Source organism: Spodoptera frugiperda, chromosome 26 (assembly GCF_023101765.2).
Source record: "Spodoptera frugiperda isolate SF20-4 chromosome 26, AGI-APGP_CSIRO_Sfru_2.0, whole genome shotgun sequence".
NCBI lineage: Eukaryota > Metazoa > Arthropoda > Insecta > Lepidoptera > Noctuidae > Spodoptera > Spodoptera frugiperda.
This window is the reverse complement of record NC_064237.1, coordinates 46246-61735: the sequence shown is the minus strand read 5'-3', so window position 1 is coordinate 61735 and position 15490 is coordinate 46246. Positions and strand designations below refer to the sequence as shown.

The 15490-nt window shown below is 37.9% G+C and overlaps 1 protein-coding gene and 1 pseudogene across 1 annotated transcript; one reads left to right on the top strand and one right to left on the bottom strand.

The window, feature by feature from the left end:
• Positions 1–236: 236 nt before the first annotated feature.
• On the top strand, positions 237–10811 carry LOC118264002 (ETS homologous factor-like). Its single transcript, XM_035576308.2, has one exon. The coding sequence runs from the start codon at positions 333–335 to the stop codon at positions 1263–1265; it is 933 nt and encodes a 310-aa protein (XP_035432201.2). The 5' UTR covers positions 237–332; the 3' UTR covers positions 1266–10811.
• A 188-nt stretch (positions 10812–10999) lies between these two features.
• LOC126912549 (cytochrome P450 9e2-like) lies at positions 11000–15337 on the bottom strand (annotated as a pseudogene).
• Between the last annotated feature and the right edge of the window lie 153 nt (positions 15338–15490).

Below are 15490 nucleotides of genomic sequence, written 5' to 3'. Positions count from 1 at the left end.
ACTTATTACCATCTCACTACTCAGTTTGAGATAAACATTAGTGTATTTAGTCATCGCTGCCGCCATTTGCCTTGGCTACAGCCACAATTTGCATTAACAAACATAAACATTACATATGCAAAGCGATATGTCCTAACAAATCGCAAAAACTTGCAGCAGACTATCACGGCGCGATCTTGATTAGTGGCGCGCGGCCCACGCACTCATCGCGGCGGAAAACGCATCTTGTAAACAAAACAGTGAGCCAGTTGCGTGGATATCATAAGCCGCGCTCGTCGCCTACCGCTCATTCCGCCGCGAGCTGCCGGCCACGCCGCACGTACGTCGCGACAATGATCGATTACGCGCTCCCCCATCAAAATATGCATTACGATCCGTACTACCCATCTACTTCACCGGCGCCCGCGCGCCTTGACGACTTCCAAGTTTTCAAGAAAGGAACTGCTTCTCACATCTACGGAAATTATTATTCAGGCGCACCCTACGACTTGTACCCAGAGCCCGAGATTGACAGCGCCATGAACCTGTACCACAACCTGGTCAGCTGTCGCGACTACCCTCGCGGCAACCGGGACGACTGGAAGTTCAAAGTCGTGGACGCCTGGAACGAGGATGACACCGTGTCCTGGATGATCGACACCGTCCAGTACTTGGGGCATTGTGAAACCGAAATACCCTTCTACAACTTCAGAGTTAAAGGATTTGAGCTGAGAAATATGAAACGTGAGGATGTGCTCCACAGGATGCTCCACCCGAGCATCGACCACATAACTTCGAGACGGATTGCTGATAGTGTGTATGAGAAGTTGCAGAACCGTCTCCACGAAGAACTAATAAGCCAGCCCTCCATAATAAAATACGCAGACGTCGACCCGTACCATAGCCAAGAGTCCACCAACACGATGCTTGACTTGGACTCCCAGGACCACAAGAACACACTGTACGCCTCCGACTACACCCCCAACGACAGTACTCTCCTGCATCAAACTGACTCCAGCGATGACACTGAGGACGTGTTCCGTTCCTCGGAGACTGCGTCCCCGGAGTGCTCGTACGGCAGTGATGGAAGCAAATCTGGAGACGAAGATGACAAAAGGAAAATATTCAAGAGACCGCCCGGCAGGCCGAAGGGCAGTGGTCGAAGACCGATGAAGCGTCCGAGGAGCGTGTCCGTGCCAGAGTTCCTGAGGAACTTGCTGCTGGATTCCAAATACTGTCCGTCAATCATCAAATGGGAGGATCACTCTCAGGGAAAGTTTAGGTAAGTTTCTTAACCAATTTTATATTTTTGCACATGATGAGTTACTAGAAGTAAGTTGTCGTGACTTGGAAATTTGTTTACTGTGGTCACATCTCACTGTTTCGCTCATACATTATTTATCACGTACGAGGCACGTGGAGGCACCGGCTAACAATAAAATATATTACAGTTAAACTATTGAAGCTGCAATGTGCTCAGCCGATGCTTATTGATCATTAGTTTTAGTCTTACACGACACACATGTATGTGGCGAGGAACTGTCTTGGCAAGTTAATGATTGCAACGGTGTCAAGTATAATTGTGAACACTCTGTTATCTGTCTTATTGTAACGTGCGGCGGTAGATGGATGCAAGCTTGCCGCGTAACCTTATCATCCTTTTAATTACCATAATGGTCATTAAACTGGTGACCAGAGCTCCTTGATTGTAAGGAGATACAGCAAACATGTAATTACTCATTGGCTTAACGGGCGATCAGTGTTGGTTTGCAGCGAGTGATCAAGGTGCGACATAATTTCACATGCAGGGCCGTCTTGTTCTATATGCAGATGATCATCAGCCAGCATGTCGTTCAATACGTTTTAAACGCACGTAACACTAATCTTTGCAACAATTTCTATATGCATTGGTTATGTCATGAAAATGTTATAGGAAATTAAAAACGGGCGGGTAGATTCTGATTTTAATGAAAGTAAGACAAGTTATAAAAACTTAAAAACAATACAATACTCTGGTAAATAGATAGATTGACACCTGCGGTAGTTAAAAGTAATCAAGATGTAACACAATTGAACAATTAGGTAGAGGAAGGTCTGTTGCTACGTTGCGCTTGCCGAACTATCTCTAAACAACTTTTGAAAAATCTCCTTCAGTTGTGCAGTAAACAACACCGGTGCAAGGCTAACATTGCATTATTTTTACCTTTTTCTATAACACAAAAGATAACTAGCGATAGCCTTGCTTATCTCCCTAGAGGTCATGATTAAGGATTTATGGACACGCGATGGCTACCATTTAATCAGTAATTAATTATATTCTAATTGGTCTATAAAACGATTGTTCTAATATTTTAGCATTGTCAATTACACGTGCTTGTTTTCGTTCTATTTACTCGATTCTTTCCTTGTCCTTCGTGAAAAGCGTTTTGTTTGAATCAGGAAAGTTCGCGAGATCCTAATGTCAAGATCAGCAGCTTTAATAGGCGTTTAACGAGTGTTTTATAGGGCCAGTCACCTCCACCGCTGCATGCGCCGGGTCACAGGCAACACTTGTAGTATTGTAACCAGTATTCACCTAGATCAGTAGCACATTAAATGCACGTGGCTTACTTGTATGTGCAATTATTCATAAGATCTATATAACACGATTGGTGTAAGGATAAGTTGTATTAGGCTCGCACAATCCTTTTGTCTCAAGTTCGTTGGCTTTGATACAGTGACTGGTCATACCATCGCCTCTGAGGATCATTGAAATAAATCATCGGTTTAGCAAATGTTCTCGAGTGCTTACAATAACCCATACCGTGGTTTTGTTTGTTGTTTTTATCTGTCGCCTCAACCTTGCCGTGCCGGTTCGACGCTGGCCTCGCTCAATGGTTCACATGTACACGATACACCTTAACTAACACAAATTCAGTCTTATTTGTAAAATGTTTAAGTCTAAATTATGTTGGCGTGTCTTGTAAAACGTTTAACAGCTTTATTTATCAATGTATGGATCTCGTTTTGTTCCATTATGGTGCTTATTACGATCAGCATTGTTGTTAATTTCGTTTGCATCATTTGCGAGTGCAATTCGTTTTCAGTGGGAGTGTTTCGCTTTAGTGGTTAGATATAATATGGCAACAGTGCCAACTATTGTATATAGAGATAAATAATTTGCGGATTAATATATTAATCAGAAAGCAAGTTTCAATTATAGCGTAAGATGTGTAGAAGTTTTCTTTGAGCATAGAAACAGTCCACAGTATGAAGTACCATCTTTACAACGATCCCAAAGGTCACCACAGTAATATACACTAACACTAGTATTATCATTAAGTACGACTGTGTGCAGTTTTTATTGCTCGTCCGAGGTGGCCTGAAGATCTCCCAACCGGTTTCTGTGTAGGTTTAACTAGATTTAGGATAGAACTATAGTGGTACAAGCGGAGGCGATTTACGGACGATGTAAACAAAGCGAGGCGCGGCTTCATTGTGAATGGAGTTATAAATACTGTCACACGACTAGATCTAATAGAGCAGTACACAAGAATGTTGTTGCACTACATTTATTGACAAGTATAAACGGAAGCAATTATTGCTCGTAATGTGGCGTAATAAGGCATATAATAACGTATCAGCACCGCTGTCGCCGCCACAGCATTCCCAGCCTTAGAATTTAATGCAAATTCACTTAACAATCATTAATGCTGACTTCATGTTTACTAATCAAATATTTATAATTATAACTTTTAATGATTCGCATAGAATAGATACTTAGAAATAAAAAAGACCGAGCGTTAAGTAACAATTTCCTAAACTTTATAATAGGTACCTACAAATTGATTACTTAATTCATGCTAATAATGTATCAATTGTAAAATCTTACATACAATTACATGCGACTGACCCAGAGTCAGGTCGAGTTGATAAATAAGTCAAAGATCAACACACGTCTAGTACAATAAAGATAACAGCACTACTGGGGAATTCCAAGTCACAATTATGCTAAACTGACCATTCATACTAAATGAAATGCAATAACCGACTGCCAAATTGGCAATCTAATAGTGGACTGAGTCATAGGAGCGTAATAAATGTAATAAAGCAAGCAATCAACACATTAGATATTTTAAATTTGATATTTGATACTTGTAGTTCTTCATTGTCTGCAGAACGAAAGAGAAACACGAATCAGTATTAATGTAAAATCCTTATTCCTTGTCTACCTACATAATGTATTACTCCTACCATCAGTAATACATGTTCTATTAAATTTGATTGACATAATGCCCCACCGAGTCAAATTATTGAAATTAGCTTTGGATATGCAATATGTACAGTATTATGATAAATTCATCGAAATAACGAACTAAAAACTACATCGTTAATTAAAACCAGTCACGATGTTACAATCACAGCGGAATCAATCATAATATCAACACGTTATGGTTTAACACTAATGTTATCAAATTTAACAAAAATTATGAATAATGTAATATTACGTTACTAGTACTGCAGCTTGAACGCGTGTTACTATTGTAACAATACTGTGGCGAGCTCCTCCCTGCCTCTTTGTTTATTGATGTCTACAGATTTAGTTTTTTGTTTGTGTTATTGTATTTTACGAGCGCGTGTTTTTGTCTCCCGTGTCGCGACCTCGCGGTTTTTTGGTCACAACTGGTTAAACGTTAACAAGCAATCTTGCGTTAAACTTTACAGACGTGCATCTGTAACGCTTGCATTTCATTCTACACCACAAACACCATCTTCATTAATAGCACCTGTACCACCGTACTAGTTATCGAGTAAACAAAACGCATTGCATTGAATATTAAACCTTATTTCCATTAAATAAATATCTTTTCCCTATCAAACAATTTCATCAGATACGCCCTTTCAGCAGTAGAAAAAAAATTTTACTCGTGCCGCTTTGATAAGTATCACAAAAATGTACCCACTTATAATGGTACGGATTCCGGGAACCCTGCTTTCCCACGCGTTTTCCTCGGCTTTTCTCAGAATTTGCCTCCAATAATCAGAAATACTGCGGAGGTACATAGTAAATTCGTTGACCCTTCAAGTACGTACGTTTTGGCGGAACGTGTAACGATTTAATTATGTAAGTGGATAGATTACAAGAAAAGTTCCAAAGTTGTTCAGACGATGCTGCAGACAGGCGGCGGGCGGCGCGAGCAGTCCGCGACTCGTTCTGTAAACTGTTAGTGTCGAGTTGATCAACACGAGTGCATCTCAGCAGTTGTCGAAAGTTGCGTGTTATGAGGCGAGAGTAGATGTAGTCGGCCGCGGTACATGGCTGCCGCGAGGGTGGCCGGGCCGCAACTAGGGCGCCCCCCGCCTGCACCGTAGTACTATTATAGATTTTTTCTTTTTCTTCCGGGGTTGCTACGCACCGCCAAGGCCGGTGCGAGCTTCCGGTTACTTTGCTGGGATACACGTGGACCGTTCGCCTATTTTTATCGATAAAATACCCGAAGAAAAATGTTTTGCTTACTTTTCTTAGGGTAGTTATTAATTTAGAGGTCTCACGGATGTTGTAATTGGATACTGGGGATTGAGAATTATTTTTGTGTTCGATTCTGTTGGAAGATTTCTCTTTGTTTGTTGACACGACACGGCGCTGAGCTCTTGTACACAAAGATGACGAATTAATACAATGGCAAATGTTTATACAGGTCATTTAAATGGCAAAACATAAAGTAAAATAAAAGCTTTAGAACACTAAATGAGCAACAAAGCGTTGTGTAACGTTTCTACAAACTAAGTACATACAGTTAGTCCACTAATGACATATGCTAGTCTAACTTGATCTCCGTGTCACTCTTGAGGTCATTTATACAACGAAATAGTCTTCAAATTATGCATGCAATTTCAGTTCTTATTTCTTAAACAACAAGTTTGGTTTTTGCATGTGCTAATATAGTGTAGTCATCTTATTGAAGTTGACTATATGACGTCTATTATTTTTATATAAAAGAGTAAAAATAAACCCCAAACATTGGTGCTCAACAATAAAGTTCCGAGAAACAAAACAACGCAGATTACGCGAGAAAAAACCGAAGCAATTGCATGCTGTCGACAAAGAGTGGCGTATTTACGCAGCAGCCCTGACCGTTGCCATGGCGACGTTCCCGGGAAGCCTACAGTCACGTGTCGCGGGAACTTGTTTCCGCTTTTCGCGTTTTTCTTTTTCTCTCGTTCCACGCGCATTTTTTCTCCCGCCCCGCACTCTCCCACTCTCGGGGGAGGTTTACTCGTGCAGCCACCCAGCCTCCCTCGCTCCCCGACAGCTCGTGTACGCGACTTAATTGCGTCTGTGAGTGTGGTCCAGAGAAATTAGAGCGCGTGTACCGACGTCACAGAGAACACCGACATTATATTTTTTTATTCCTATTTACTTTATCATCATTATGATAAATTCTCAGCAAAGTCTTGTTGCGATCTCAGATATAATTTTAATGAGCATTATACATTACGTTTTCATCAGTTTAGAACAAATTACTAAGTTTTCTGCGTTATCTAGATTTGTAGGTACTTTTCTGATAAATTATAGCGTGGATATTATTTTTTAATTTCAATTAACACGTGAACTTCTGAATATTGGTAGTTATTAACAGTTGGGGATAAAATAAAGTATTTTTTGTCGAAAGATATCCACTCGTTATCAGGTCCAGTTAACGAACAAAAGAAACATTACATATCAGTAAAAAGGGAATACTTTTTATAATTAAATCATTAATACCAAATTTGGCGTTTACTGATAACGCCCTTTAATTACGGACTTTATTGTTTCTACTGAACTTTTATCAAGGAGTACAAATAAATTAGTTTTTTCACAATAAAAAACCATAACGAGAGGTCGTAAAGGCTGCGACCCATATGTGTGAAGATAAGCCCTAATCTTTTGACCTTGTTACAAAAAAAAAAAAACTAAGCACTGTTTACACATCGCTGTTGTAGCCAATTAGTACAATATTATTATATTTACACCACTAATTAATATTGTATAGGTATCACATTGACGTAATGCTCCAATATATATATTAATATTCTCATGAAAACAACTATAAATATGATAAATTGTAACTTTAAATAATACGGGCAATTAGCAACGCTGTGTTGTTGTTTCAGCGCGAATATCTGTTAAAAGCTATATTAGTACCAATGCTGGTCATTAAATTTAAATACGAATGACATAACGGGATAAACTGATATATTTTTAGTATAAAATTGTTATATTTTCATATTATGAAAAATTTTCCTTAGATAATTATTTAAATAGCATTTCTGAAAAACCTACCATCACATCACATATGGGTAAAAATAAATTGACCACATTATAAAAACAACAATGTTGCATAGCGCTCTCTGTACGATTCATTACTCTGTGCCCGGTTTGCACCAAATTCCCTGTAACATTTCTTTTTCGTGAAAATCTATTTATAACTAGGGCAGCCTCGTGCTGCCTACTCCCACCATTATGTACCTTAACCGTATATACGTAGAGCGTCATTTCGCGTGTACCAGCCTCTGGTGCGTATATATATGTATTTTTTCTCATAGTGGCTCTATTATATTGATTAGTAAGGCCCCCTTCTTCCGGGGAGGACAGTGTCTTGTGCAGGATTTTTTTCTCTGGCTATGTCTTTGTTTTTACGCTACTGTTTTGCTAGTAAATGAGTATTTACTTGAGCTCAAGTAGAAAGGGTTGTGTTGTTCCTTTTAACATAATTAGTAGAGGGCGTCTTAGATAGCTGCCGGGCCTTAAAGGATGAAAAAATGCTGGGAAAGTACGAGTACCTATAGATACTTGTGTCTAACTAAATTGTTGTGAGAGTGAGCAGGAACGTAATATAAGCAAATGGTTTTTTAACGATATCAAAGTGAAAGTAGTTTGATATGTTTTGTTAGGAGATGAATTCACTTTGGAATATCAACCCATTACTACAAAACAATAGTATACTAATTCATCCTCCAGACTTATTATTTTTCTCTTAGACAATTCTATTTATTTAGCCAAAATACATTTCTATCCAAAGATTTGCGCAACAAACTAGGAGTGAAAGTTAATCCGACTCTGTGGTCACTTCAGTAGCAGTAACGAGCAGAAACATTGTGCAGAATGTACGGTGAGATAATATTTGAAAAGTAAAGTCGTTGCCAAGACTCCACCGTTGTACCGTGACACACACAATTACACAGTCGAATCTGTGATTACATACTTACTTATGTACATAGGCATGAGAAACGATCGTCACCTCACAGTCTGCTATGAACAAAATGTAAACACGGAAACTAAATATTAACATAACCTATAGTTATTAAAAATTCGCGTTGAAATGATAAGGTCATTATATATGTTTAATTATTATATAAAAACTGATACACTCTCCCCTACGACTTCTTAAAACGTACCTACTCGTAGATACAAGTATTTTGCACGTCGGGATTCCCCAGCGGCCGATTTACCCACACAGCCACACCGCACGCACACAGCGACACCTGCGTTACGTGCTACGTAAACGCGCTGTGACGTGTGCCACCGACACTTATGTAAATCAACTTCATTAATAATGACTAGTTTTTGTAACGGGATTATGAACTACGTCACATCAATTTAATATGTTGATTATCAAAAATTATCAAGTAATAAGGAAAATTGATTGAGAAAAATTTTGCATCTGAAAATATGAATATTGATTAAATTTGTGGCGTGTGAGAATCCAGTGGCATTATGCAGTCACATGCATATGTATGACATAGAATAATGTATTATGCAGTTTATTTAATAAAGTTACCGAGAAACTAACAATGTATAAAAACAAAGGCACGCGGTCTTTGAAAAGTTATTTACTATTGATATAAATAAGGATAATATTGTCAATAGATACACGTGGACGAAATGATCTTAATCCGATGTTATCGCGGCAGAGTTTAGACATTTTCCTTACGAACAGCTACACCGTGTAGCGTCGCCGTGGAGTCGTCAATCGGTATCTACATTTTGCGTTTGATTTTTTATATCTTTTTTCTGTTGAGTCGAGCGTAACGTAACAGTCTTCCTGGCATGTCGAGTCGTGGTTCATTGCTTTTTACGATGCAATTTTGTAACGGCAACATGGTGGAAAATGTTCCATTTTACCTGAAAGACGTTTTTCATGATTGACCCGCGACGTACGAAGCGATCGCAGGCGCGTGCGCCGATCTGAACGAACGTAAGGTGACGTCCACACTCATGTTTATTTCAATATTTTCGCGGGTCAATGTGACCGCTAACTGCTATTTACTATTATTTAATAAAAAATCGAGGCGTGTTTATTCTCCGATCATTGATTACATCACCTAATAGTCCCGGCACTACGCGGCCTTATCTTTGTCAATAATGTGAATCACGCGCAACTACATGATTAGCGCTTCTACGTGTTACTGTTTTTTAGGAGCAAAATAAGTAGCAAATTAGAGAACAAAAACAGGTTTATTTATTCAAAACTCGTTCTCAGAAATGAATCAAAACAATATCTACTTTGAGCACACGTTTATGTGATAAATGACATAGTAAACAATCCTGGCAACGGGCAGGTAGGCGTTGTGTACGGGGACGAGTGTACGACGGCACTGTCCACCGATACGTTGCACTGTGTGTGCAGTGAGCACAATATTTGCAGAACTCAGGTATTTCTGATTAATACAACCGCAAGCAAACACCGAAGTACCACAACCCTCGCTAGTAAACCCTGAAAGTGTGAATGTAACACGTTATGACGCTACTTTATTGCAAAAATACGGGTCACGATGTAAATACCGTTCACTGAAGCAATTAAAGCGCAGTCCGCCGCGCCCGCGCGCGCCCGCGCTAGAGCGAGACAGCTTGAGGAAAACGTGAAATAAAATAGTAAACACAAAGATATCGGTATCATCGCTATCAGAACACTTTGGTATCGAAAGATCGCAGATTATACGATCGACGTCACTTAAATTTTCGACCCGATCCAACAATATGACAAATTATTTTGTGACCCTAATTTCTCATCACTTATCAGCGAACACGTAATGAATGTAATCAGACCTTTAGGTTAAGTTGTGACATAATGTTATCAGTAATTACAAACTAAACTATTAAACTAAACTTGCTTTGTTTTGTAGTATCCGAGTTTTGTGAAAACAGAGCGATGGATGATGACGCAAACTGGATTCAAGGTGTTTGTAAAAAATGGCAGCACGTGAGCCGCGCCCGCGCTGTTCGAATTTTAAACAGTTGAAAATGGAACCACAATCAGTCAATATGAATAAAATGCATTGTTATTATGCCAGTGATAGTTTACTGATATTAGAGACTGGAGTATTTGTTACTTTGTGTGTGGAACATGTGATCCTACGTACCTCGGTCCGACTAATTTACATTTTCTCGGAAGTCCTAACGTCTGGTTTAAAGCATCCGTTTCGTTCCACTATTGTATTCGATTATGTTAATTAATATGCTAATATTGCAATTCGTGACACGATTTATTTGGTTCCAAAAATTTTGGCGTCTCCATCGCTTTACTGTATTTCTGAGAAGTTTAGACGTAAAATAGTTTATCTTCCGGATCTTAGAGCATAGCAACACAATGTTCAAGCTTCAATAGACCGTAAGCACATGAGAACTATCTTTGAAATATGGTTTAAAGTACTTTCCCTCGAAATAGCGAACTGTTCGTGACTGTAGCCGACACATCACACCACAACATGTTTTAGTTGCCATGTCATTACTGTCTGATTGAAAGAACTACTATTATTGTTAACACAGCTCTCATTTTTTGCAAATATCAATCTATAATGTGAAATAAGAAGGAAAGAAAGGAAAGAAAGGTCACGTTTCGGACAATATTGGTATTTATTATTTACAGCATACAGTATATTTTAACAGTTTGTTGATAATTGGTTCAATTTACAAGTGTCCATCAACCTTGCGGTTAACGAAACTGTATGGAAGACATAAATTAAAGAAATCTCTCCGTTCTGTTGTTTACGTACGCAACTACGGACAGTACCTGGAACGCATTAATTCAGACATGTTGAGAATTTAAAATAATCGCACAATGCATTACAGCAACGGAAATTTAACTCTAACACGAACGTAACAGAGATAAATATCGTGCGAGCTGTATAAGCGTAGGTGTGCTGAGCGTCTTGCCAAAAATACCCACCGCAACTTTTTACAACTAATGTCTTTACAGTCACATTTTTCGTCTCACCTGACACCACCATATCCATATACACCATGTTCTGTATGGAGGTGAAATCGAACTTGCCGCCGTTCTTGGCGTCAACCTCCTTGATCTCCTGCGCCAGCCGCTCCTGGACGTCAGGGTTCATGGCAAGCTCGTGGAGTAGGAACGACATGCCTGATGAGACAGTTTCAAATCCAGCAATGAAGAAGAGCACTGCTTGAGCCACGAGGTCTTCATCAGTCCATACTGAAATTTAAATATTAGGTCACATGGTCACAATCTAAATATTACTACACAGTTGGTGTATATTATAATTGGAGATATACCAGTGCTGATCTACTACATGTTTTTTACAATCATAACACCTCCGTCATTATACCATTAAGATATTGTTTGTTTACATAACGAGTACCAATACATACGAATGTATTATAAATTAACATGAAATTATCATAATTCATATTTTTTTAACTTCTGTCAAATAGTTTATCTCAATATTAAAAGACTGTATAACTACCTACAGATATTATGTAGGTACTTGCATATTGACTTGTGATTGACATGTATGTTGATCGATGTATAATTTTTACTTTTAAGGACACACTGTTATATATATCGGACCCCAGTTCTATTTAATTTTCTGTGCCCTTTCCACCACCTTTGTGTTAACCAGTCAAAGTTTCGTTGATGGATCCCATTTTCCCATTTTGATCAAAAGCGTGTCTATTATGTTCTCCTTTCAATCCTTCATTAACAATGATATAAGGTAGGAGTAGGGTACACCGGTACAGGGATATAAGCAACAACATACACACCTCTATTTATATCTTTCTTCCCCACAGCTGATTCCGTTACAGTAGCAAATCCAGCAGCCACATCATTGGACTTAATATCTTCGTGAGTCAGTTTGCCTGGAATCAAAGTGTAATTCTTATTATTATGTTGTTTTTTATCAATATATTTACTAGGTATTTGATATTTTCATGTTTGTACCTTTCTTGGCTTCCATTAATAAGTGTATCATGTCTGGTCTGATAATATTCTTCAACTCTCGGTTTTCCATTGTGTCCAAGACCAGAGATTTAAATGCCTTCTTTCATGACTCCGAGAGGAAATCCAACTTTAAAAGCTGTAACAGAAATCAAAAATAGATTTAAGTAGGTACATAAGATAAAAATATGTGTGTTCGTTAAAAACAGCAAAATATATACGGAAGTAACAATCTACATATTGGCACCTTGAGACAATTAATATTTACATGTGGATTTGGGTAAGTGTCTAATACTTGTTAAACAGGATTTTTAAACCTGTCATTTTTATGTGTGAAATGTCAAACATTACTAGTGATATTATTATAATCCAATCTAATTTAATTATACTTATTTATGAGTAAAAGGATGTTCAGACCTTTTTTTCTTTTTACACCGATACCGTATCACACCTATTGGCATAGAAACAAAATACCAGATTGTCCAACAGAGATATTACGAATCAAAAGATAAGTGTTTCACGAGACAGCATTATCAGATTTTATATTCATCGCCATAATGCTATTATCTTTCTGTAAATAAATTATATCTAATTTTATTATTTGTAGTCTAAAACGTAGATTACGCTAATATTGCGGCAAAGTCACGAGCTTTACTGATATTAATAAAAACATGCACAAAAACATAATTCCTTACAAAACACAAACAGTGACTACGCAAATATTTTTTCTTATGATTAATTATTTAACATATTAGTACCTTAGCTATTTCTGGTACATTAGCAAGCATGAAGGACTTGATAATCTGAGGGAAATTAAAGGTAGAAGTCTCCTTTCCAAGTTTATAGAAGCTGTTGTTTTTGTCATTGTGGGAGTCCACCTTCAGACCAAAGGCACAGGACGCAATCACATCGTTGGCGTAGCGGGTTGTCAAGTCTTTGCATTCCACATCTATGGAACCACCTGTAAAGAAGAACATGAGGTTTTTTCACAAGCCCGTTAAAATTTTTCAATATCTCTGTTGTTATGATATTTTTTCACTGGTTTTTGTTAATGTTAATACCGTTAGTTACGTCTCACGAAAAAATAAATTACTCTGTTCAATTTCAAACCAGTAAAATTATGTATAAGAAAACATAGGTCAAGCTGAGAAAATTAATTTAATTGGCGACCAAAACCGCATCTCGGTATGATGATGATTACCAAAAAAAACGAACTTACTCTTTGATTCTTTTATTATTTTATGTAGTGATTGCATCATCTGGTCTCCGACCTCCACCATGAATGGTACCATCAGCCGCATCTTGGAGCTTGTGAACGCTGGACTTAGCGTGGAGCGCATGTCCTTCCATTCCTGACCTGTAATTGTTTGAAAAGGATTGTTAGTATTATTTATCATCCTATCAAAGCTTGCCCTCAAGACGAGAAATATTCTATTCTTTTTTATCAGCACTCAAAACGACTTCTTCTAAACATCGACAGTAAGAAGTCTAATTTACTTTATAACACTGGCAAAAAATCAAGAGCTGTTTGTAAAGATGATTGTTTTACGAGTACATACCTCTTAAAGAGAAGAGGTTCCTGGAGAAGTAGGACTCGCTGTTGCCTAACAAGGGCCGGTGGTCGAGGAAGTGCTCGAAGTCTTTCACGGTCATCTTTTTAATCAGCTCCAGGTCACGAACCACAATCAACTCCTTGATGAATTCATATCGGCCAACGAACCTGATGAATAGAATTATTTTCAATTAAAATACATTGCTAGTGAATTAATACATTTCACAACACCGTTGACCAAGCAACTGTCTCCAGGTAGTGGGGACATTCATCATCATCATCATTAACTGAAAGACATCCTGATTGCGACAATTGAACAAAAGTTTCTATTCATCACTTGCTAGCATCCCTTGGCTCCTCGCGACTCTGACAATGTCGTCGATCTACCAATCGAGCCTTTATTTAAAAAAAAAAATGCCAAGTCTTCTGATTAATGGTTTCCAGTTCTTTTATGGAGAAGGACCTTTATCTTGTTTCAACAATTTTACCTTTCCTCAGGGAACTTGTTGTAGACCGTTGTAAGTCCGTCACTGACATGCTCAGCGCGTAAGACTACCCTGGACATGTTGCCGAGGATCGGGACTGGCTTGATGTGCTTGACGCCATGGCGACTGAAGGAGGAGTACAGTCTTCGGAAGTACAGCGTTATCACGGTAACAAGGACCGCCAGCCAGACTAGCGGGATAATCATGATCTGTAATAACGTTTACATATGTCTTATTAGTATGCAGTACACCAGTTTCATAAAATCTGTTTACCGAAAGAGAAATCGTAATAGTGTATTTTGTTCCTACCCTTTACGAGACTTTTTTAAGATGTAAATCAGCCAATGACTTCTCCCGCGTTAGGCGAGGCGAGAGGGAGTGGTATTTGAATCGGAGCCCCGGTAAACCCGCCAGAAAGTCTGCACCTTCGTACCTTTTACGAGACTTTTTGGTTCCTCTACACGCAAACAAAAAAAATTCAAGACAGGTGTAACTAATTAAAAGCTTGTAAAATAAACAACATTATATGTACTTTGCGATATAATAGATTAAACATATATTTTGTGCTTAATGACTTAGTTCTATCTATCACATTTAAATCTGCTAACCGACAGTAATATAAAGATCATGATATAAAATATATCTAATTATAATTTTATCCATATTTATCATAAACATACAAGATACTGACAGATATAAAAATATTCACGCGTTACTATTTCTATATGACCAACTAAAATGTTTTACTGAATATTAATAGTAGGTACCAGTAGAGCTACTTAGATACTCAAATAAACTGGTTTTTGTTCACAAACTTCCGCAAATATGAATGAGCTAGTACAGTACGTACTTCATTTAGTTAAATAACATATTATTTACAATAATTATCCGAAAAAATAATATAAAATAACACCATTTCTTGTTTCCAGAAGTTACAGTTCTGTTACTAACCTGTGTCCGCTAGCAAACAAACTGTTTATAATAAAAAAAAGTTAATTAAATACTATTTGTCAACAATAGATATAAAAAACTGTCACAGTAAAACCATCTTAATTAATGTGGACATGCATATTAATTCAGATATTTTTCAATGACAATGCTAAATAATATAATCAGTGTCAAAACTTACCGTTTCGTACTTGTCAAAATTCTGATGGAATCAAGTTGATCACAGACGTGTTGCTTGTTACACGACAAAACTATATCTAGTAGTGGGGTATCAAGTTCGCCAGTATTATAATACTATTTATCAACAGACCACGTGCCGTTTG